General features: G+C 40.3%; 2 protein-coding genes and 1 long non-coding RNA gene across 10 annotated transcripts in view; 2 read left to right on the top strand and 1 right to left on the bottom strand.

The window, feature by feature from the left end:
• The first annotated feature begins 61 nt into the window (after positions 1-61).
• On the top strand, positions 62-7730 carry plcxd2 (phosphatidylinositol-specific phospholipase C, X domain containing 2). Of its 3 annotated transcripts, none has more exons than XM_044338944.1 (8): positions 62-151; positions 1997-2133; positions 2310-2429; positions 2912-2965; positions 3057-3212; positions 4742-4852; positions 5253-5383; positions 6651-7730. In XM_044338944.1, the coding sequence occupies exons 2-8, from the start codon at positions 2083-2085 to the stop codon at positions 6808-6810; spliced, it is 783 nt and encodes a 260-aa protein (XP_044194879.1). In that variant the 5' UTR covers positions 62-151; positions 1997-2082; the 3' UTR covers positions 6811-7730. The 3 variants fall into 3 exon arrangements, with proteins under 3 accessions (XP_044194879.1, XP_044194878.1, XP_044194877.1); XM_044338943.1 differs by lacking the exon at positions 62-151 and adding an exon at positions 792-966; XM_044338942.1 differs by lacking the exon at positions 62-151 and adding an exon at positions 993-1520.
• Positions 2815-25432, bottom strand: LOC122972156. Of its 2 annotated transcripts, none has more exons than XR_006399652.1 (4): positions 25340-25432; positions 20188-20327; positions 8985-9094; positions 2815-2944 (listed from the first exon to the last, which is right to left on the bottom strand). It is a non-coding gene; the product is annotated as an uncharacterized LOC122972156 (long non-coding RNA). The 2 variants fall into 2 exon arrangements; XR_006399653.1 differs by lacking the exon at positions 2815-2944 and adding an exon at positions 8189-8551.
• Positions 12692-25562, top strand: part of phldb2b (pleckstrin homology-like domain, family B, member 2b) — a 40793-nt gene continuing 27922 nt past the window's right edge. For all 5 annotated transcript variants that reach the window (XM_044338924.1, XM_044338928.1, XM_044338925.1 and 2 more), the window contains exons 1-5: positions 12692-12991; positions 20039-20095; positions 20214-20337; positions 22359-22457; positions 23016-23099. In XM_044338924.1, the coding sequence (XP_044194859.1) occupies positions 12959-12991; positions 20039-20095; positions 20214-20337; positions 22359-22457; positions 23016-23099 (397 nt within the window). In that variant the 5' untranslated portion in view covers positions 12692-12958. The remainder of the gene's footprint in view (positions 12992-20038; positions 20096-20213; positions 20338-22358; positions 22458-23015; positions 23100-25562) is intronic.

Genomic DNA, 25562 nt, shown 5'->3' with positions numbered 1-25562 from the left:
AGTGTGCCTGAAGCGACAACATTAATTAGTTTATGTCTGGATTGATATTAATAGATATATCCATGTAGAGACTGACTGCAGTTCCTAAATTTACCTTTGAATCCGATTTTCAACCCCAGATTGTCTAGACTGACAAAAAGATTCAACCAAAGTGAGAATCACACATTTTATATGAACTCTGTGCTGTTTTTTTCGCAGGCTCCAGACGCAAAGTGACAAATGTGAAGGTAATTTGTACCAAAAAAATAGATGTTCAAAATGGAAGATGCCAAGGCAGGACACATTTACGATGTTTAGGATGATGGAAATGCGTTTTTTTTCCCTGCTCTGATCCTGATATTCTTAGCCTAACCCTAACCAACGAAGGTAACGAGTAATAGCCAATCAGAGGCAGAGTAGGGCGGGTCTTAGCGGAATGCAGGTGGGGAGTTGACGGAAATAATGGCAGAGTGTGAGCTCTTATTTTACCACTTCTCTGGAGTCAGTGGCAGTTAAAGTGCTGCACCAGTAGATGGAGCTGCAGGCTTATGGTTGTGCAAACCGCAACAGCTGTGAAGACGAAATAAAAATATCAAATGTAGTTTAATGTAGTTTAAGAAATTTTCTTTGAACTCAAATATTATTTTATGTGGATCAGTGGTTAAAAAAAAGAAAGAAAAAAGACCAGCCTTTGCCTGTATATGTTGTTTCCAACACGTCCCAGTGTTATGAATAGAATAAAATAGAATTTAATTAAATGATCTGAACAGACGCATGACGGTTTTGATGTCACCCCTGATGTAGAGCTTTGCCAAATCACATCAGCCCAGCACTCACAGAAGAGATGATTCATATGAGCTGATTAATGCTTTATGAGCATCCATCCTTACAGCCAACACGTCACGCTTTGCTGACTCTGGATCACAACAAAGTCCAACTAAGACAAGAAGACTTTCCCATCTGTCGCCTTTCTCTCTTTCTCTGTCTGTGAGTGCGTGTGTATGTGTGTTTGTGTATGTGTGTGTGTCCAATGGTGGTCTTCACACACATGCAGCAGGTGAACAAGTTAAGTGGCAGGAGAGGGGGGCTGATGGATGGGGGGGGGATAACAAGTGGAATTTCTCTCTAAGCCGATTATCACGGTCGTTAGCCACCCGCCGGCCTATTCAAGGGATGCCCGGTTGTCCGGTTGGGAAAAAGCGCACCGCGACGTCTTGCCACAGCCTACCGGTAGGCTAATCGGGCAAGGAAGCAGGTCACACTCGATCAGGTGTCTAGTCGGAGGACGTTTGTAACTGGTGATATGTGTAGATTAATATTCCGAGATGATCTACAGTAGTTTTAACCTTTTGGGAGCCCACGGGAACCCGTCACCGAGAGTGCATTTGCACCAGAGAGCGGTTTCCTGACCGGGGGTTTGTGACAGGCCGTTTCTGACATGAAGACGCGACCTGCGGGGATCGGCAGTGTCAATGCCGACTGGATGGGTTCGCTCCCCTCCAAACTCAGTGCCATGCCCCTCAAACACCTTGCCGTGCCAGGTGAGCTCGCCGTGCGTAAAGATGTACGGTTTCTCCTCTGCGTATTCATCTGTCAATCAGGTGGACACTACTGTAAACTCTCGATAAAGCTAATAGGAATTTGATCGTATATTGTTGGCATGAGATGATAAAAACAGTCAAGAAAAGTGAGCAGCATGATGTGAAACTTGTGTTTCTTTAGATAATTATCCATACCTCTTTAGCTCAATGTGTTAGTAATCGAGAAAAGGGAAAGTGAAGGTGCTCCTCTGCAGCATCTTGTACAGTTCTGTGTGTTGCTGCATTACCTTTACCACTCTCTCTTCCTTACAGCTCCAGCTTCAAATTTTTGTTTACATCCTTGTCTTTTACAGTTCCTCTCAAATTCTGTTAACACATCCTTGTCATTTGCCTATCCTTCTTATTATTATTGGATACTTGGAAAGGGTTCCAAGTATCCCATCATCGTCATGACTCCTTCATCCTCTCTCCTCCAGGGTCCCATGATTCTTTTACCTACTGGGTGGATGTGCATGCTCCAGTGGGCCCTGATCAGAAGGCTTATGTGAAGTACCTGGCCACCATGTTTAGCGTTTTAGCCAAGAAAGTCATGGTGAAGTGGTCCATGACCCAGGTACAGCCCTCACATTAGTGACATTCACGAAACCAGCCAATTGGGGAGCCAAGTAGTTTGTAGAGAATATATAAAATTATGTACATATTTTGGACAAACTTGGAAAGTATGTACAATCTGCAGTCTGTGTGTGGGGTTTGCAGTCAGTCGTAATATTTCTATATTCTGGTTGTCAGAACCTGACGTTTAAGGAGCAGCTGGATGCAGGAATTCGCTACTTTGATCTCAGGGTCTCCTCCAAACCAGGCGAGCCTGGGAATGAGATCTACTTCATCCACGGTCTCTTTGGACACAAGGTGGGCATAGGAGAAAACATTCACTATCATTTCATAGACCTGAAATAATCAAAATCACAATCTTTTATTTTGTCTCATATAATAGCATGAACAGTCGATCTATTCTGCTTGTTGTGTGTTGCAGTTTCCAGCTGATGTTGTTGGTAGTAGGATAAAGATGGCCTTGAACAGGGATCAAAGGTTGTGTGTTTAGTTGTAAACATCCCTCTTCTAAAATGGGTCATTATGACATGTGCCTATCCACCCCTATATGACACAGAGTTTTGCTGCAGTGTGTCATGAAATGGACTTGTGGTTGTAAATTATTAGATACAAACAGCAGGGACAGCAACATTATGTGCTGTAAGAGTTTGTAGTTATTATGCCTGTGTAGTTGATATTTGACTTGTTTTCCATTATCCTTTATTCAATGATGCACTGTCATAGATGTTTGGTTAGTGCAACAAATGACCCCCAGCTCTTCGCTCTGTTCTCCTCCAAAGGTGAGGGATGGCCTGATAGAAATCAACTTCTTCCTAGACAGACACAGGAAAGAGGTGAGAGGTGATTTGAATTGTGTTTTTTATGAAACACAAAACAGTTGATGATGATTTGGATGATTAACTGATTGATGTTTGATTGATGAAGGTGATATTCCTAGACTTCAACCACTACTATGCAATGGGCCCAGAGCACCATGTGTACCTCCTCAACATGCTCCAGGAAGTGTTTGGCAGTAAGCTTTGTAACAACTGTGCTGTGGAGAGCATCACTCTGGACTTCCTCTGGGAGAAGAAATACCAGGTGAGATTAGGATGCTTAAATGAAAGTGAGTTAAAAAGCAGTTTAAAAACCCTTTCTAATATCATAAAAAGAAGCAAAAAGAGGTCGTTTCTGAGTAACATGTGTTTTCATTTTAAATCCCCCAAAACTGTATAAAAAAGATTTTTTTAGTCTGTTGCTCCCTAAATTTGATCTATCTTTGTTCAAAGGGGCTCTAAAATCTGGTGGTTTTATTGCTTGGAACTGTTTAAACCACAAGTTTGTGTTTTTCCGAAAAGCAAAAGCAATAGGATTTTAATGCAGAAAAACACAACAAAAAAAAAAGAATGTGTATTCTTTGCATTTGCTGTTAAATCTCAGTTTTTCTCACACATATGGATCTAAACACATACAGACATGCATGCATGTGTGCACATACACAGATGCCCTCTTTTGGCTTCTCTGCCACCATTTAGGCACTGAAGTGTGAGCGAATACATGAAAATATTTGTCACATATGTGCATATACAATATATATACATGTACAAGTAAAAGCAGTATGTAGGTATTAATATATACACTGTGACACGCTTAACCCCTGTGGTCAGGTAATCCCCGCTGCTTTGACTCTCCTGGACAGGCATTAGTGGTGAGCGTCATCCCATTAGCACTTGTTCCAACATCCAACCCGCCTTCCTTCTTTCATTGTATTTACCTTTTATCCTTTCTTCACAGCCATTCTCTCTTTTTGTCTCTTTTTGGCTTTCCTACAGTCCTTAACTTCTCTTTATTTCCTAGATTTACCTGCAGCTATATCTCCCTCTCTCTTTCCCTCTTTCTCTTTCCTTCCTTCTTCCCACTCGTTTTATATACAGTATACACACATATATACATATATGGAGATGAGAGGCTCAGCAAGCAACCATGTACACACATATGTGTGAGCCTTCCTGTTTTAGGTGTGAACACTACGTGGTTCTACATGCGTGTCTCTGTCTCCTTCAGATACTATCAATTGAATTCCTGTTCCTTTGACCCTAATCTGAGACTGACTTACTTGGCAAAGGAGAAGGGAAGTGAGGGAATGTAGAGCAGACAGAGAAGAAACAGCATAGAGGAGATAAGACAAGAGAAGAGATTCTAACAATTACCAGCTGCAGAGGGCAGCTGATCTATCTGTCTTGTTTGAAGCGTCCTCAGAGACGAGAACAAACCCCAACCTGTTTTCTTATTGTTTCACTGTGGATTTCTATCACATGCATTCAATGTGAAACTAAAAGGGTGTTTTTTAATCATACAATAGTGTTAAAGTGTGTAGGTATTACTGTAAATACTGGGTCATGTTAGAGCTACATTGTGTGTAGATGCATGAAATAAAAAATTATAATCTCTCTCACTAATTAACAGCATGGGGCTAGTGTTAGCAAGTGTTACTTTGTGCTATATGAGGTAACACACCTCTGGGGATAATTTATGTATTGTATTACAAAGTCAATCCACAAAAACTAAATCCTGCAGTCTTTGAAACTCCAGGTTTCAACTCGCTTTCTTTCATTTTCTTCTTCCCATAGGTAATTGTGTTCTACCATCATCCATCAGCTCAGGGCATCCCTGTCATGTGGCCTGGCAACAAGATCCCTGCTCCCTGGGCCAACACCACTGAACCCAACAAGCTCATACAGGTCAGAAAGCAATATTCAAACCCTAGCTGTGTTTAAGTGCATCATTATATCTGATCTCTAGTAGCAATATCTACTGTTACTAGAGCCCTCTCCATGTCTGGTCTATGTTCCTCATTAGGATCGACCCCTGAGCTGTTCTCTACCTTTCACCTCTTCATCTTCCTCCTTAGCATTCCTCGCTTTCTCTGACTCCCTATTCCCCACTTTCTACTGCATTAAACTCAAAAACACACAAACTCCCTATTCATTTACTCAACATTTTATTTTAAAAAATGTTTTAATCTTTTGAAACCTTTTGCCATACAAGTTAAGACTCTAAAAATCTCACATTAAAGGACTACTTAGAAGAGATTTGAGATTTGTTGTATATTTAAACTCATGTTTGACATTTTCTGTCTAGTTCCTGGAAACCACACTGAAGGAAAGAGCCAAGCAGGGCTCCTTCCATGTGTCCCAGGCCATCCTCACACCCAGGGTCAACACTGTGGCCAAGGGCCTTGTCTGGGGGCTACGCAACTACCTGGTGGAAAGGTCAGTGACCTGGGTTGGGGTTTGTGAGTCTGGATTGTGAATGTGTGCAGCATGTAAACTTGTGTGTTTGTTTTGATACATAACTTAGGGTTTCCTGTAGAGTTTTCTAGGAATAAAGCCTATTTTCTCCATCTTCCCTGCTCATCTTCACTGCTCAATTTATTTATTTTAGTCTATGGCCAGTAGAGGGCAGTACAGTAAATGCTCCTAATATACTGCCTGGAACAAAGAGGGTTGCCAGCTTGATAATTGTACCACACTTCATTTTCCTTAGGACCTATACACATTCTCTATCTATGTAAAGCATGAATGGTTGTGTTTCATCTACTTCATTCATCTACAATATTCTGTCACCTAACTGCTTTATTCTACAGGGAATCAGCAATAATCCTCTTTATCCATTTCCAAACTAGTGAGGATCAGATAGAAACACATTTCATCTCACAGATAAGAGATCCTATTTCCTAAGCAAGGACTGAATTATTTGCACACATTGTTGCAGTGATCTAGCTCTCTGAGCCTCAGATTTAAGTGGAAATGACAGCGGAAATCCTGACTTAAGAGTACATGCCCACCATACCCGTAAATCTGAGAGGAAGAGCCAGCTGATACTGGGGTATAAAACTCCTGAACGGACACTCTGGCGAGACAGGAGGCGGCCTAATTTTGCACTTCCGAGGAAATGGGATTGTTTATCGCCTCTACATAAACACTCTGACTTCCTGGTTTTGTTCAGCTGGCGGCTGAAACATTGTGGAGAATTTCAGGGTGTTAAGAGTGATACAGTTACTGAGTCATGGCGTGTGTGTTTGGATACCTAGAGAAAAAACAGAAAGTGTTTTAAGTGTTAAACAGTGATTTTGAGACCACATTGCTGACAGACAGATATAAACATCACTCCCTTTAACCTTTTTTCCCATCAGGTCCATTTTCTCACACATTGTAAGATATCTTAAAACCTTATCAACAGCCTTTCATGAAATTTGATGAACAAACATTCAGCCAAGGAACAACTGATTAGACTTTGGCAACGTTATAGCCATAACTGTAAAACATACAGAGACAGAAACTTGGCATTAAGTATTCTGAGTAAGTTTGCAAGGTCAAATTTCAGTTTAGATTAAAATTCAAGTGACAGGATATTGGGTGTAACAGAAATTGTTTTGCCTTCTAATACAGCTTTCCCCACCTACACACTTTAAACCACCAAATCCAAATCCAACATTGTCTAACCTAATCTCTTTCCTTTTGTGGCTTCGTGAACCAGAAACCTACCAACCATCATGTCCTGGGTTGAGGCTCAGAGGCCGGGGGTGGACGGGGTCAACATCATCACCTCTGACTTTGTGGAGCTCACTGACTTTGCCAACATTGTCATCAAACTCAACAACCTGCTGTTGTCTGAACACGACCGTAAACCAAGATGACACTTATTTGCACAACAGGACAAAGGTGATTTGACCTAAAGTATGGTGGAGGTTGGAAGTCAGCTGGCAGATTCTTCCACCACTCTTGAGTAATAGTTCTTACATAGTGCTGCAGTCCTGGGAAATTCTTATAAAAACAGTCTATAAAAAACAAGGACAAACTGATCTTTGTGACGTTAATGGTTTTTATATTAGTGACTTTTTTAGGGTCAGTTACAAAATGGCCCTTCATCTAGCTTATTTGGTTTAATTTTCTTGCTCAAGAGCACTTTAGCAGTCATACTATAAGAAGGAGGGTCTTCTAGGCCCCTCATCTTGGGATGAATTACATCCAAGAAGACAGTCTTTAAACCTTCCAGAGACTCATGAATAAACATTTGGTATTTTGAACGTTACGTTTGCACCAAGTCCAAAAGAGGGAAGGAAACAGTAGCCCAGATCAGAGAAGACCAGGCATGCCCAGTGGCATTTTTTACCATCATAAGGCTGACCAAATCTCATCATACCACAGCTTTGGCTTCATTTGTGAATTCCTTTTCCTGCATTCCCTTTTGGGGGAAAACTGGAAACTTATTACATTGCGACCATGATATGAGACTGCAGCACAGGTCGCCTTACAGACTCACAGCTATTTGGACAGTGACCATATTGACTCAGGGATTTAACATTTAAGGTTTCAACATCTTAAAGCACCTTTAAATGTTGTCTTTTTTTAATTCACAACTGATTTACAAATGTTGATATTGATATTAAAATTGTTGCTTTTGCTCCTTTTTATTTTGAACTGTTCTGATCACATTACTGACTTTTTCAATCACGTTGATAGCCAAGATCATATATTGCATATGCTTTTTGCTTTTTAAATCCTGTATGTATTGGTATTTAGGTGTATACATTATGTATTGGGGAAATTTTCTTGAATAAATAGAATCTATGAATGAAAATGGAATGGAGTTACATTATATTTCAAACATACTAATAGTTGTAAACACTTAACCTGTGAGCTTAAGTTTGGTTTTTAACTTTGCACTCTGTGTTTTTCCAATAATGAAATGAGCATGAGGCAAGTACAGGCTGCAGTTTTCCTCTGTATTTTTGTTGCTATGTTAAGTCATTCGTTGTGAAAGAGCACCCCACTGTGCCAAGTCTGTCTCAACACAATACTGTGACAAGACATGCAAAAAGTGGCACCTTAAGGGGAGAATTGCAGAGGGAAAGCCAAATATGTAAGGAACTTGTGTCACAATACCCATAAAACACACGCACCCACACATATACACAGCTGTAAATGTTTATACTTAAAGTGTTTTTGCTCAGTAATTTTTCCGCTTCCATTGTGTAACCAGAGATGCAGAAATAGAAACAGTCTCCTGTTAAAAGTATGTAGGGGAAATGCAGAGGAGCAACTGTGTGTGTATATAGCTGTGTACAGCACATGCCAAGTCTGCAGCAGGTTCTTTAACACACACACACACACACACACACACTAACAGATGACATACCCAGGCAGAATTTGTTCTTTTGTGTAGAACATCGAGCATGTTCACTTATGCAGAAATGGAAATGCACAAAACAGCCAATGTACTCTCACATCAATCAGAAATGAAAAATCGTATGTATTGCGTGTATTCGAGTGTGTATCTGTATCAGTGTGTGTTACAGTGTGTGTCTTGTGGGCCCAGTGATTATTATGCATCACAGAGACGGTAGTCCTGTCACAGTCGCCCTGCATTCCTGTGGTCTGAATATGGAAAGAGAGACAGCAGAAAAACACAATAGCGAGTTACAAAGCTGGGACATTCACTGAGCAAGAAAGAAAGAAAAAAAGAAAGTGAGCGACTACACAAAAGGGAGGAATTTGTCCGGACAGAGCTACAGTTCAGCTGGAATCACAGAAATTGGAGGAGGCAGAGAGCGATATCTTGAACAGCTGCTTTTTCCTTTAACACCAACATCTAACAGGAAGGTAAAATGTTTTCTTTTCATATCAACTCTGCCCTTTGTTTTTTTCCCTCTTCGACTCACTTGTGTGAAATTGGCTGTTCTGTCTGGGCCGCATTGTTGACACGGTTGTTGAGTGTGGTCACCAAGCACCGTGAGGCGCACACACACAGACACACACAAACCCACAGTCACAAGCACAGGCACTTTAATTGTGGAGTAATTACACATACCATGGCAGGCAAGTGGGAGAGCAGAGAGCAGCAGCTTTGACTGATGGAGAGCATTCCTATGTTGTTTGGATTGGTCCTCTCTCTCCCTCCACTGTATCCCCGCTGGCTTCCTAGGTTTCAAAGGAGAAGACGACAACTCAAGCATGATATTCCAGATGTTAATAAAGTCCTAAGGTAATAAAATTGCATTTGTGCCTACGTGCATTTTTTCAACAGCAGAAACTATTTACAATCTACAAACATTTTCACAGAGCACCTCAAAATATTTTTCCTCCTGTTGGGGGAAAAAACACTCACCTCTGAGCACCACAGTCTCTGTTCGAGTAGATCTGCAACTACACAACACTTCACTTTGGTTTCTCAGAATTTAACCTCCAACCACACTGCATGCAAGTTTTCTCTTCCCAAATTCAACACTTACTTCTGTCACCTTCCCATTTTAACCTCAAGTAATAGCAAACAGTCCAATGGGCAAGTTTTACCACAACTGTTAAAGGCTGACCTCACTTGGCTTCATCAGAACCAAACAGAGAACAGCAGTCTTTCATAAGATTTAACGTTTTTCAGTGGCAGCAATATCATCACACTTATGCTTTGGTTGCATGGTGTGCTTGTGTGAAGATGAGCAACTATTCTTGGAAAGCTATTATCGTCAAGCCAAAAAAGTGGTTGAACACCATTCTGCAAATAAACTGGTGAGTAAATTGAGTGTCAGTGCATTTAACCAACACTATATCCCTGGTGTTAAGTGATGTCAGTGACCACAGCCGACCAAGTCAGTAACATCCATTACACACAGATTTGTTAGTATTCTCTTTTAGACCATGATGACCATGGTATTGAAACAGGTGTAAAAACAAATGACACTGTATGTAATGACTATCTCAGCTCTGACAGAATGGCAACAGAGTAAAGAAACAGAAAGAGTCGACAAAACATGTTTAGAGGCTACACCAGACCATTGCAACAGTGTAAATTTCATCCAATTATCTGTCATTGAAATGTTATTAAAGCTTATGGGTTGAAGAGTTCCACGCACACAAATCCCCAAAGCCCTACATCAATGATGATAATTAAATAAGCTGTCAGATAATCAAACACACTTCCATTTGAAGTGGTTTCAGTTTTCACAAACCTTTTTTGTACAGTAGACTGATAAATTGAAATTAGTTCAAAAGAAAAGAAATACTGGCATAAAAGTTGCGTTTATTAAAAACCCATTTGAAACATAAGCCGGAGGATTTATCTAAGTGAAACTGCATCCCCTAACAATGGGTCAAATCCCTTTCCAAATAGCTCCAGAGTTCCTGCTCAGCCTCCTAGGATCACATGGGAATTGTGGAATTCACTCGGGAGTGCTGTCAAACGTCAGCTGCCCTCTCAAGCCCCCAGGCTCTGTATTTGTGTGGATGATGTCACTGGGAGAGCTTAGCAGCTCTCATGCTAGCAAGAAACCACGGAGTCATAATGGCTTAATAGCTTCTGGAAACACTTGACTTGAAAGAAAAGTTAAAAGGAACTGCCAGACAGTTTTCCAGGGAGTATTATCCTGATAGAATTTAGCTGTTCCTTGCATAAGACTTTTGGGAAATGTGCATCTTTCATGTTGAGTCAAAACCTAAAATGAGTAAAAAGCTGACATGACATGTTGTAAAAAGGCCACAAGTAAATACTGCAGAAAATTACAGAAGTTTTCTGAGGACGAGATCTGTTGGTTGCATTTGTTGACAGTAATGACAAACACTTAAGTGTCATAATGGACAGGTTCTTTTTTTTTTTCGGGTGAAGTTATTCCAATTATAGTCTGTCTGGTGACCAATATTGCATGTCATTCTTGCCAAGCTTGTGTGTTTATCCTCATGATTGACAGAGGACAGACAGTTTGGTTGGCGAACTTTACATAATTTTAAGATTCACACTTTGAGGGGTGAGTTGACCAACATCTGTGATTCTGTGGGTTTTAAAAATATTCAAATGTGGGTTGAAAACTTTTGCTGACTGTCTCTTGGCCAGTAAAGATATCTGCACATGCCAGGTGTCATGGAGAGCTGAAGGACAGCAGAGAAAGTGGAGCAGGGCTGCGTGCACGAGCTGTCTTCCTGTTTATCCACACGGAGATCCTCTCAGTGCTTGAGAGATAAGATAATCCTATGCATTTTTGTGTGTGTGTGTGTGTGTGTGTACAAACCCTCCTTGGCCTCAGTATTAAAGGGCCATTTTGAAGACTTCATTTATCATTTTCCAACCATAAGAACATAGCATGCAATACACTTCAGATGCACTCCATATGCACAGTCTAAACAAAATTCTGCATGACTTTAGGTTACATTATAGTTCTCCATTATCCCTGTTGTTGTTTTTCACAGCCTTTACTTTGAAATGTGGAGAATGCACGAACCTCTGCCAAATAAAAGCATCTACTTCTGATACAGAACTGTTGGCATTGGCTCACACCGGCTTGATGTCTTCAGATTGATGCATGACTGGACATGTAGCTGAGATTTTTCAGATGGCGCACATAACTTATACAAATAGCAGCCTGCCACTGCTTAGACATATCCACAGTTCCTATGTTCAGCATCAATCAAATACTCTCAAGAACTAATGAATTTAAACACCTGGTTTTTAAGCCAAGGAGGAAACATAGTTTTTGTTGGACTGTTATCATTTTCTTCTGCAAAATTTGAATGATTTTTTAAGGAATCACATTTTTTTTTCATCAAGCTCAGATAACTATAAAGCATATGAACGTCACTCATCAACTGCACTCTTGGGGCAAATCTGTGTGCTCTTCTGTCAGAGAAGATTCACATCTGGTCTGTCTTGCACCTGCGCCCCTTGAGTTGTGCAATGGGACCCAATTATATAGCTCCTCTGGAAGCAATATAAAGTGAATTAAAAGCAACATTTGTTTGTTCTCCCTTAAATTTACTCTCAAATCCCAACAAAATCACTAATGATATCCCTTTAAAGCCTAATCTTTTTAGTTTTTCTATAGGGGATTAACCTACACAAGTTCATATTTATTTATAGTGTCATCACTGGATCAAGACACTATACCTGTTCCTATGTGACAACATTTTCTGCAATACGCCTATATATACAGTATATTCTCTGAGCAGCATTATAGTCTTTAGTGCCAAAAGAAAGTGATTTTATGAGTTGTGCCATTCTGTTCAGACTGGATCTTTCCACAAGCACACTAACTGAATGAATCAAACCTACAGTATTTGCACTGTATTTTGTCCTGTGAAAGGAGACTAGACCGCATTCCTCATGTAATATCATTAGCTAAACATGCTTTTTATCGTGGTTTCTTATCATTGAGCCGACTGCTCTCTCTCTCTCTCTCTCTCTCTCTCTCTCTCTCTCTCTCTCTCTCTCTCTCTCTCTCTCTCTCTCTCTCTCCCTCTTACTGCAGAGCTCCCCAGGACCCTCTCTGTCTTTGTGTCAGCTTGCAGGCTCTCTCTCTCTTTGAACCGGTGAGAATGAGGGGTCAAGTCTAGGTGGTCTGTTAACACCTGCACATTAAGCTTTATGTGTGTGTGTCAGTGCAGTGTGTTTAAGTGTGTGTGTGCGCGTGTGTGTGTGACAGAGCGAGAGAGAGAGAGAGAGAGGGAGGGAGAGGGCAAGACAGAGAGAGAGAGAGAGAGAGAGACTCCCTCCCCTTGTTCCCTCTCTAGCTCTACTTCCAGCTGTTGTTGGATTCTTCTACATGTCACAATTGGCAGAGGCCGCCGGCTTTTTACGTTCGTGTATGTTTGGAGTGTGTGCCCGTGTGTGTGTGTGTGTGACAGAGGATGAAAAGTCTTTCCTAGACATCCATAGATTGCCCATGCTGCACAAGGAATGTATCCGCTGTCAAGAAAGAGACTGTAATCCCAACAAAGCGATAATATTTTCGGGACTTTTGTCAGGCAACATAAATCTGGATCTAAAAAGAGCAGCTGTGTAATTGCGTACTTTCCTGCGCGATGACAGAAGTGGCCAGTCCAGTTTCAATAATGGTAAGCGCATTTATGTATGGGGAAATTTATGGAGTATTGCCTTTTTTATTATCCACATACGTGTTTTAAATTAGTTAGCTTAGAGCCTCTTCTATTGTTTCAGCAGCCATTAATGTTAAGTCCAGCCTGCAGCTCAGGGATTTACAGCGTTTGTTTCTCAACTGAGCTGTTTAACGATAAACTTAATCTCATCCGACTTTAATTTCAGATTTTGTTCTCAACAAATGAAATACAGGCGAAAATATGTTTGTCCCTAGGCTATTTATTTAAAATCCCTGTAGCCTACTATAGAGAAAGGGGACTATTTAGTATAAAGAAACTGCTGAGGAGAAGTCAGGGATGAATACAATGCCTTTAAGAGGGCAAATCTATCAGAGTAGTGTTTGGTGTATGTTGGTGTGTGAATCAATTCAAGCCTCACCCAACATCTGACACAATAGCTCTGATACTAGAGGATCAGTCCATGTGAAATTCAAACCTGCTGGAGTTTTTACAAGTCTGGGTCTCCATTTGTGGTTTCATAACAAAAATACTGCCATCAGAATTCTAATTCAATGTTAAAACCATCATACCTGTCAAGATGGCTCTGGCCGTGATGTGGAAACCAGTAGGATACCGTTCTGTCATAAATACTCAGCATACATGCCAGATTGAAAACATCTGGTATGTGAAATATGTGCACATTGAACTTGACTCTACATGAACTTTATAGTATTTGCTTTAATGCAGCATTCTGTGACTGTAAACCTCATCAACTGTATATAAATATTTATATACAGTCTATGGTAACCTGCATTTGCTTAAGACAAGCTTAAGACAAGGTGTTTGCTCACAAGGTATGTGTCAGTTGGAAGGTACAAGGAAATGGCTTGGCTTGCATAGAGGCACTGGCTCTTAAGATTGCACTGCAACAGTTGGAATCAAATAGCTAAAACAAGTTTAATGGTTTAGTAGTTTAATGGTGATGTATGGACGTGCAGAGGAGGATCACATTTTGTTTGGAGGCCAGCAGTGCGACATTTTGTTTTGGTCCACTATTAATCTCTTTTCCTTCATCTCTAGATTCTTTAGTCTCTGTTTTTTTATCAATTTCCTTTTCCTTTGTCTCCCAAAGTCCCCACACACACACTTGGATTTCTTTTGTTATCTCTAAATCCATCTTTCTGTCTGTCTCTCTTCTATCCAGCAGTCACAGTTCATTTCACCATGTGTGCTATAATGTGGGTTATATTTCCCTCTACCCATTCACTGTCCCCTCTCATCTCCCTGTCATATCCGGCCCCTTGGAAACCCAAACATTAGTTGATCCCCTGCATATGGCAGTTAAGGTAATCTGGGTTTTTCCAAAGACGCGTACACCCTCGATAGAAATTCAAATTAGATTTCCTGCTCCTCTGAGTCAGCTGCAATAACAATGAACTTTCTGTGAGGATTTTGTGTTTTCGGTAAAAGACAGTAGAGGAAAAAATTGCTAGTGGGGAGTGTGAGAGAGCTGGATTTGGAGAACAATGCTGGTGGATGTTTGTTGTGTTTTAGCAGAGTTTTAAGGTCAAGTTGTTTTAATCAGCTTGCAGAGTTTTCACCAAAACACATAGACACACATGCAGGGAAACACACACACAATGCACACACAATGAAGTATTTCCTCTAGGTATCAGTGACAGAGAAGAACATTATTTTATGCCTTACAGGATAGCCTATGTGCATGTGTGTGTATGGTGTGTGTGTGTGTGAATGTTGACAAAAGTGCGAGTGAATGTAGTGAAGAGAAAGGAGAGGAAAATAACCCCATTTACCCCTATGAGTTGAACTATATGAGGGGACACTGAGAGAGGGACTCCATATTAAACAGCATCTGTGATACAATGATGGCTTTGTCAGGTGGGAGGAGGAGAGGGTGACGCTGGAATGTAAGGGGAGGGGAGGGGAGTGGGAGACAGAGGGATGGAGAAAGAGACAGATAAGACAGTGAGAGGAGTACAACTAGGAGAAGCAGAGAACCAGCAAAAGACACAACATTTAATGCTTAACTGATATTAAACACTTCATATCCACTTCAGATTCATATCAATGATAATAAAGAAACAAAGTGACACAGAAAAATGGGAAATTAGATTCTTTGATGATCAAGTGGCTCAATTTATATTCCACAACCACGTACCCTAGCATCACAAACACTGACCTCCAAAAGCAATGTTTTGAGAAACTTTTCCAGAGCCAATTTTGGAAATCACTGGCTATTTGGTTTTCCAAAACCAATCGTTATCAGTGAGCATCAGTAAAAACAGAATCCTTAATAGTACTGCACGCCCATGAGGGCAATGCAGTATGCTCTGAGTTGAGCATAAGCTGGGAAAAGATGGAATAAGACTACAATGTTCACCCCTATTTAAGAGTTTGATTTGATCAGATCAGTCAGCAAGTCGGTGGGTCTACTGCTCAGCAACTCGTGTGGGGCTTTTTGCATAAAACCAGACAAATTTTAATTCCTTTGTCATCTGAACACCCACCACAATCAGATTTAACCCTCGTTTTTACTTTGGCTGCAGCACGTGTATCACTGTTCCTAACCTCATCCCCATCAGTGTGGTCAAATTCATACCACTCCTCTTGAGGTGCTGCCTGCCTTGAATCAGCCCTGTAGCCTCCAGCCAGTGTAAGCTACTTCAATAAAGCAGCCACATGCACTGAAAAAGCAGATGGCTAACATTGAATCTGTGTTTAAAAAAAGGAGAAAAGAACAACCCTGCTGCGTGTTGTGCTCCTGCTTTCTGGTATTGTTGTTGATGTTGGTACCCTTATCTTGTTAACCAAACCCAGATTACACCTCCCACAATACCATGACATTTATTTTTAACTGAAAAACATCCATATGGAAGATTTCACCCAAGAGCTACTGCTAACCATCCCAACTAGTACACTAAAAAGGCTCTGTTCTGAATCAACGACATTAGCAACTATTGGATTTGTCCTAAGAAGTGGTTATAAGAATGCAGACTGCAACAAAAACAGACAGAAACAATGAAGCAAAAAAATGTAAGTGAAGCAGAGAGAGAAAGAAGGAACAGATGGAAAGGAAATGCAAAAAGAGGAGGGAGAGAGGGATGAAAGCAGAGGATGAAGAAAATACAAGGATGAGATGAAACAGGAGATTGGTGGATCTTTCTTTCTGGTTTTATGAGTCCTTTTTCTCTATCTTCCATCACTCTCTCTTTTTCTTTCACCCCATATTTCTCCTCTCCCTCTCTCCATCTCCATCTCTTTCTCCAGATGCAGGGCAAACATTTTGGGGAGACTCAGCTGTTCTACAGATGGGATCAAAGGGAAATTGTGTTTGCTTGCACTTTCTTGTACTTGTGTCCCTGTGATTTAAAAACTACTGTGTGTTTACAAAGTAGTTTTAGCTGGTCCGTGATTTTTTAAAGGGCTAGTTCAGGTGTACACCAGATTTTCTGTTAATATTAAAAGTAGGTCAGGGCTGGCTTTAAAGATATGTTCCCATATGTCAACTTTTCCATGAAAGGAGAAATTTACATTTGAAAACTTTCCCAGTGTTTTATATCATTCCATTCCAGTAGTTAGTGTGTGAAGAAAAGTTGAAATTTACTCTGTTTGACGTTCTTTCTCTCCAGCTGCTCTCTATGTGAGTAGTTGATTACCCACATTTTCCTGAACATATATTTCCAGAATGCTTTGTGACAGTAAATGTGCTTTAACTTACTTTGGTACATTAGGTACTGTACACAGTGCAAGAGAGCGTGACAGATTTTCCATTTGTTTTTCCATTTGCATTCCTCAATGCATCTCCAAGCACAACATGGAATGTGCCTGCACTGCATCCTCCATCTACTGAGGGGGAGGAACAGACAGACAGCAAAAACCTGATACTGATAATTCACATAGATTACAAGATATTCTTCCATCAAAGTTAATTGTAGCAGTAACGGAGTTGTGACAACATGTCAGGCTGTCAATAGTTGGCATAATGATACAATAAACTTGCAAAATACAACAACAAAACAACATGTAGACCTGTGAATTTCATCTTTAAAGGTAAATTATTTAATCTCTAATCCATTGAGACATGTTGAATCAGTTTACACTTGTGTTTGAAATACCATTATTGTGGGTATCACAGGTCATTGAGAATTGGTTCTGGTCCTTCATACTAACATCTTGGTGTAGGCTATATTGAGCAAAAATATGCAACAATAGCATTACTTTAAAAATGCAAAAACCTAAGTCTATAATTGGCCATAAAACAGAATTCACCAACAACTTGACACTCAAACATACGATCATTTAATTGTAGGTTTTTATCTGTTATACCTGCAAATTCCTAGAGTATCCAGTAATGTCATACTTAAGCTTTCTAGTTCAGAGGTCCTGATAGCATCAGGTTGGAAAACCTCAGGATACCAGAGCTTTAATCTGGAAATCTAGAAGGCGGGTTAAGACACCTCACTGCTCTGCTTTAACTAGAGCACAACAAGGCCAGCTTGTCTTGACCTGCCCAGAGCTCACCTGGAGAAAGAAGAAGGGGCACCGTAGAAAGAAAAAGAGCATGACGGCAAGCAAGACGAGAGACAATGAATGAATATATGTGAGGGAAGAGGAGAGGAGAAAGGAGATACAGGAACGCAGGAGGGGGGTGGAGAATAGAGAAAAAGGCGAAAGAATAGTCACTACTGAACTCCTTGAACTTTCAAATTTGACTTTGACCTCCGTTTTTCATCTCATCTCTGTAACACTGCACTTGTCCAGTTTATGTTGCCATCATACACCATGTGTTTGCTTTGTCTACAGCAGTGAAGAATAAAATTGAGTGGAATGTGGAGCCCATATCATCTTGCGATAACAAAAAGAGCTGATGTGTGACTTTATTTGTGGATGTGTGTGTGCGTGCATAGGGGTTATGAGGGTGGCTGAATAGTGAGGAATCGCAAATGTATGTGTGTGTGTTTAAAGGCAGTGAGGGTGTCAAAGCAGCAAAGGAAGTGACCTCAGAAAGGAAGTCGGCACTGAATTAGAGGAAGAGGTCTGGAGCTGACTTTGATTTGTGTTTCCTCTACTGGTAATCGGAGGAAAGAAAGGAAAAGAGAGTAGAGTGAGATTAAAAAACTAAGAGGACAAGACATGGGAAAGAGATGAGGTGAGGAAAGGAGGACGAGAGTTCAGAAGAGTTGGGAAAACAGTTGGTATAATGGTAAAACTATGTGATGTGAGTAATGTAGATTATTACAGGATGATATGGAGGAAGGGGAGGGTACAAAGGAAAGAGAAGAAGAAGAGAGGAAGGAGATGACAAGGTGGAAAAGGAGATGTGGTTATGGTGGTTTCCTGAATGCTATAATCATGTCTGCTTTGGTGAGAAGCATTTCACTCATCCATGTGGGTGTGTGCATGTGTGTGAGCCTTGGAATGTATGTATATGCACACACAAATAGAAACTATCAAGGCTCTTTTTGCTTTATTGGATTGAAGGGTATCTGCAGGAGTTGTCCTTGGCACTGGATCAGAGTGTGTTTACACAAACATACGTGCACATTTTTAGGCAGTTCTGATTTAGTTTCCTGTTATCTCACCCTGTTTTTAATCCTCTTTATAGTTCACAGCTGTCTTCCTTTTATACAAGTCTAATCCCATACTAGTACCTCAGTGTTTTCTAACTGCTTCCTACGTATTTCCACCCATAAAACATTTACACTTTTTTTTTCTTTATCTTGAACTCCACTGTCAACTAACACCGAATAATAAGTAAAAATAGTCATCAAACTAAAGCCCCACTAGTGGTCACTACAGGCTAAAATGATTTTTTACATTCCATTATGTGCTTACGGTTGGTTTACTGATTACTGTTTACTGATTCTTTTTGTCATAATGTGGATGCTTGGGAAAAATGCAAAATCAAAGGGGTTTATCATGCTTAGCACAACCTGCGTATTAGATTGCCACCCATGTACCTTGATCATGCCGTATCACGACATATGAGCAGTGTCACAAAAGGAAAGGCCTAGAGTGTCAAAAATGGAAAGTGAATTTCATAAACATCTGCCCATTAGATGTTGATATTTTGGCTTTATGGTGGCATTTAAGAATCATTAAGAATCATCCACTGGGAACCATGATTATCTATATCAAATTTAGCCCAATCTTGCCAGTACAGTAGATGTCAAGATATCTTTCTCTAGACAAAAGTGTTGGACATACAGGTCATGTAACTGATAGACATTGCTATCCTCAGGCCCTGTTGCTAGATGGGTGAAAAAAATCAGAAAAAGTAACTCAAGGAACCAACATTTGGGGCCAGTGAAAAAGGAGATTAACCATCTTAAAATAGACTTCAGTATGATAGCGTATTTAATTTGATATGAGATACTATTAATGTCTGATACACTGTGACAAAATGACAACTAAAGAAATCATTGTATGGCAGAACGTGATCAGAATTGTTGATTCATGGTTTGATGTGTTGAAGGTCATATTTTGCTGTCTCTCTTTCTCAAACACACTCACCTCATACACCACATGTTGCTCTTTCTTTCTCCCTCACACACACACACACACACACACACACACATTCAAAGCACCAGGCAATAGTAATGTAATAGCAGACTATAACCAACAAGTCGTGGGAACTCTGATTTCACGGAACATTTCTACCAGTTCTTCCCAGTAACAGATTGTGTGTGTGTGTGTGTGCGTGTGTGCGTGTGTTTTTTTCCTCTCAAGTGGTATTTTCCCCTTGGAACACTTTCACACAGAGAGTTCCTCTCATGTGGCGGCTGGGTATGCAAAACACCGATGTTTTTTTCTTTGTGTGTGTGTGTGTGTGTGTGTATGGGCGTGTAGCTATGAATGTACATCATCATCTGTTTAGACGTGTACAAATTTGGTGTACACAAAAAGTTTACACAAACATATGGTGTTTGTGTACACAAAGGGTAAGTGTGTGTGCTGCACATCAGCATTTTCAGGATAGCCAGTAAGTATGTGTTTATTTGTGTGGTCTGAACTGATTTGACCTTTTCTCCATCCTTACCGCAGGACTCTGAGATGATGTTCCAGCCTGAGTCAGATCAGATGTCTCCAATTGAACCCAAAGTGAGAGAATACACACATACACACTCTTCATGAAGTTTCCTTAGTCGTATGAGAATGAAATAAGAATTAACTTCATAAATAGTGAAACTGACCTTCCCATTCTGACTGATGCTTGTAGTCTCCACCTCTGGACCTGATCGATACAGGGAAGGGCTTGAAGGTCCAGACGGCCACACCCCATCTGGTGAGCCTGGGCAGCGGGAGGCTGAGTGTGGCAATCACTGTGCTGCCACTGAAAGAAGGTAACACACAGAGCGACATATACTGTATACAAACACACTCCATAGCGTAGGATTACCGGATCATACAGTAGCCATTCGTCCATTCCCACTGAGCCATGAGTCGTGCAAACCTATCTATCACCTTTGGCAGACCTCCACAGTCCCCCTTCCTTCCTTCCTTCCTTATCCGTCCCTCATTGCTTTGCTCCCGTGCATTTCCCCTGCCTTACTTCTCCCCTTTTTTTGCCCTCTCCCCGCCCACCCATTGCTTCATTTCCATGGTTACTGAAGAGTTTAGATGGGGGCGATGTGATAGGGAAAAGTGATACACAATAAAGTCAAAACAAGGAGCCAACACAAGTTCCTTCCACAGGACTCCTTCAGACTAAACACAAACAAATATACAAGTCAACCAAGACAAAGACACAAACCTTAACATGAGCACATTTATTCACACACAAAAGAACGATGTTAATTAATGATCCATTGGTATTTAATTTACAATAACAACCAAGAAAAGTAGCAGATCCTCATATAAGAAGCGGTAACCAGCAAAATGTTTCATATTTTTACTTAATAAAAAACTTATGATTAAGGGATTATCAACATTGTACAATTGATTGATCAATAAATTAATTAATGCTATGATTAATGTTTTAATTCTATAATAAATGTTTCAAAACTCTCACAAATGGCATCCTGCAAATGTTGGCACACATAGTATACACACACACACACACTCATGCACGCGCACACACACGGATGAATAAAGTCTCCTGTTGGTGACATAGTGTTGGTGTATTTATAGTTATTTATAGTTTATCTATCATCAGCAATGCATAGGTGTCTTGCTCTCCTTCTCCCTCAGTCTCTCTCGCCCTCTTTCTCCTTCACACACACACACACACACACACACACACAGACACATACACACACACACCCATCATCTCAGCAAGCCACAGGTGCCATAGCTTCATTACTATGCCAGTTAGCTGCCTGGCCAAACACACGACAGCAAAGAGATGGGAGCAGAGATAGAGAGATCTACAAGATACTAAACTGACAGGTGCTTGTGAAACTAGCTGATTATAATTCTTTGGTCTGCAGATTTGCTAACACAATCTGACTCACATTAGATCAAGCATGAAAAGATAGCAGACTTTTGGCCATAACACTGGTGACTCTCATAAACTTGAAAAGTTAACATGTCTTGTATGTCTCAAAGGTCTCTATATATTCTGAATGCAGAGAGACAGACATTTTTTATTTTGCCTTCTCTTAGCCATAAAAACACTGCAGAGATTTCTGTTACTGTAAATGAATTGATTTGTTAACTTTCAAAATAGAGCTGCAATCAGTAGGATAAAATATAACCATATAAAGCTGTATGTCCACACTAATGTCGGTCTGTATACTGATAAGCTGGTGGCTTACTCTACAGGGTTTAGTGTGATTTTAGCCACTTATAAGCAGTATATTTAACAATAATACACTTTGGATGGTATTAAAATGATAGGGTAGCCTTTGGACAGATCTATTTTTTACAGACCAGTCCACAGACTGGTTGTAATGGTAGCATTGTGACATTTTAATGTTTGATATATTTTTTTTTTATTATTCTTTTTTTGCATAGCTCTTGCCACACTGCCACACACTTTCACAAACTCCCAGCCTGGCGTGCCCTTTCATTACAGTGAGGAATGCCAACAATGTGAACAAGCCATTTTTGGAGAACTGAGGTTCTATTTTTCTCCACAATGAAGAAGGATACCCACTCATAATCTATACTGACGTGTCCCTTTAAAGTTCGGTTCACAAACCACCCATGTAGATCAAAAAGACTTATGCGCATTTGGGCATCAGATTTACAAATAGCACTTTTAAAGATGCTGTCTTTTGCTGCTGTCTGTTAGTAATCAAGTTGACCCAGGGACATGCAGATCCACACAATGACTGACATACTGTCAAGCCTGATTATAATTCTATATTTTCTATAGTTTTTTTATACTACTGATTTTCACGTACATTGCTCGATGTTCCAGGGGTGACCCGCATAGGCCGAGAAGACGCCCCAATTCCTCAAGATATCACTGTCCAGGGGCCCGGCATCGAGGCAGAGCACTGTCTCATCATCAATGAAGGTTGGTGTCAGTTCACTGTTTATGACATTAATTCATAATATTGGCAGGCCTCTGAATTAACACAGTTATACTGCATCTTATTCATTCTGAACTGGAAAGTATGTACCAGAATTGTGACTAGAAACTCAGCTTAACTTTCTGGACTTTTTGTAAATTTCTGGGAGAGCAGTCAAGTTGAGAAACACTTCACTCACAGACATTTAGATTTAAACCCAGTTTACATCTTTAAAATTTTTAAAACTTTTATTTAACAAAGTGTATAGTCTTAATATATTACTTCTAAAAACAACTGTTAACAAATGTTACAGTAACATTAGATAATATTATTGGAATGGTATATGGAAACTATTTCATCAAATGAAGTGATCTTGTTCATGTTGTCTCAAAAAAGATAATCTTAAGAAGATTATTGAACAAAAATGCAACAGAATCAAGCTTGATGTCTGTCAGTACACAAAAAAAAGATCTTTGAAGATAAAAGAAGAAACTGAGTGACTGATTACATTTGATGTAGAGGCATACTGACTAACAATCCTCTCATGATTACCTCTAACACAGGAGGAGTGGTGACGTTGGACCCCTGCGGTCACCTCTGCAGTTTGGATGGAGTACAGGTCACTGTGCCCACACCACTCACACAAGGTAAGATTTATACACTCACATACAGTATAGCTCAGTCTCATTGTGATTCCTACACCCACATCCTATCCACTCCCTCTTCATTTGCATGCTCACAGGTAGGGCACATCACAAGGGCCATTTCAAATTAGGTGGCACTCCATAGTGAAGTCCTAGTGTTGAGTGTGCTTCCAGAAAGGGTTACTAACCCTAACCCTAAATGTATCAGGTGTTTATCCTGCTTGAACACATCAGGCACACACAAGTTTTGATATATTGCCACCTACTGGACAATAATTTACAGAGCCACAGTATACAGCAGTTAACTTTATTGCATGAAGTGTGCATACTTTCAGTATTTCATAACTCCTGCGTGTGTATGTGAAAGAAAGAGAGTAGTTAGTTTGTGGTTTGGTTAACTTGCATTCCTTGCAATGTGTGTATTTATCATATGGGCACAGTTAGCAGAACAAACTGCAAAGTTCTGCTTGGAAACAGCAGAGTATGTATGTTAGTTAGTGTGTGTCTTTACACATAAATGTATAGCCTTATGTGTGTGTGAGCATTTCCACATGTTTGTGTATGTGTTTTGAATGTGTGTGTGTGTGTGTGTGTGTGTGTGTGTGTGTGTGTGTGTGTGTGTGTGTTTGTGTGTGTGTGTGTGTGTGTGTGTGTGTGTGTGTGTGTGTGTTTGTGTACCTCTGGTTTGGTTTAATTCATGGTGGTTTGGAACAGCTAACAGTTACAATGAGTCACAGCTTCCAGCAAACTGCAGAGCATACACAACCCTTCAAACTTTGTTATAGTAGACTGCAGTAAAATGGCGAAATACACACATAAAGCAGTAACCTCCCATAATCAAAATTATTTTTTTGCTTATCATCTTTCTTTTCTCATTTGTTGTCCACCCCTGCCCATGTGCCTGTCTGTGTTTGTATCTTGATCTGTTTGTCTGTTTTCTCTCTTCCAGTTTCCCTTTTCTCTTTTGTCTTTCACTCTTTTAACCTTCTGTAAAGCACTTTCCACTTAGTTTTACTTCCTTTTCCTTCCCCTCTCTAATTTTAGAGAACATCCAGTACACTGACTTTTCCTAGTCCATGCCCACATCCATTTCTGTTCACACTTTTTCTGCTTCTCATTGAGCCCTGTGTGGCCCAGCCATTTTCAGTTAAATATTGACAGGCCTATTTATCTTCCCGCTGTGCCTTGCTGATTCAAATATTGACATCATCTTGGTGTGTCTACACAAATGAGGCCAAGGCATTGTGAAGTGGCAGGGGTGGAGAAAAGGATAGAAAGGGGTTAAAAAAAAGTCAAAAGGGCATGGTTTGGAACATTATGGAGAGAGAGAAAAAGAGCAAACATCTTTCAGGAATATCCACTGGCCTCAGATGCTCTGGGTTGAGTTAGTGTAACCACACACACAAACACACAAGCACACACTACATGGCAGTCTGGAGATGATTAGCTATGTTTAGGAAGTGATCTGTTCTGTATTTGGGACTTTGGAGCTTGACCTGGATTCACATCAGCTTCACTCCGAACTCACTGGAACAGCTGGCAGTCACTTGTAGAATATTGTCATACAGCATAGCACTAATAACCAGGACAATTAAAATCATCACGCAGCAACAATGACAAACAAGCTGTACAACTATTACTACAAATCTTACTTCTACTGCTTGTTCTTTCAGTAGGCTACTGTAAAAAACTATTAGTTGGTGCATTTTGTATCCATTGTATCTTGTCATTTTTCCATGTTTTTTTCCCTGTTGAATAGAGTGTGAATCTATATCTCAATCTCCCAGCATTCACACCAGTTTGAGTAAAATCGTGCTACTGAACAAAACACAACTACTCTAATAGCCACACCTCTCTCCTCTCTCTCTCTCTCTTTCACACACACAGACACTCAGACACACATAACCTGCTGCACATGATAGACAGAATGTCTGTCAATGGGTTCATTTTGTGTAGAAAATGCCTGCAGTTAAAGCATCTGAAAGAGACAAGGAACAGCTGGACTATCCTTGAATGAGTTCAGAGGGCAAAGTGCTCTTTAAGAAAGAGTAAAGTACTTTTTCTCATTTGCTTTTGAACGTTATCTTTTCTTTCCAAAACTTTGCACTTTGTATTTAGCCAGTCTGTCTGGCAGACCCCTAAATCTCTCTACTAGCCCTTCTCTGGTGAAGTCAGAAGTCAAATTAATTTATTCTTACATTAATTAGATTGTGTTTTAAATAGAATAAAAGCACCACTTTTACCAGGTTTAAAGTCAGTTTTTGTAGTCCAGTCGGTTTTGGGTTACATTGGTCCAAGGTATTTCAAAGAAAAACGAAGAAAAATAGGTAGGTAGACAAAGGAAAGCTTAGGGGGCGTCCACCAAATACCTCACTGTCTAATAGCCTTCGAACCTACCAACTACAGATAGGGGTGGTGGCGTGTTACGCAGTTAGTTTGCATATGTTTTTAATCACTTACAACTGT

The sequence above is a fragment of the Thunnus albacares genome, chromosome 21 (assembly GCF_914725855.1).
Source record: "Thunnus albacares chromosome 21, fThuAlb1.1, whole genome shotgun sequence".
Lineage (NCBI taxonomy): Eukaryota > Metazoa > Chordata > Actinopteri > Scombriformes > Scombridae > Thunnus > Thunnus albacares.
Note: the sequence above shows the minus strand (reverse complement) of the source record. Positions and strands in the feature narration are given on the sequence as shown.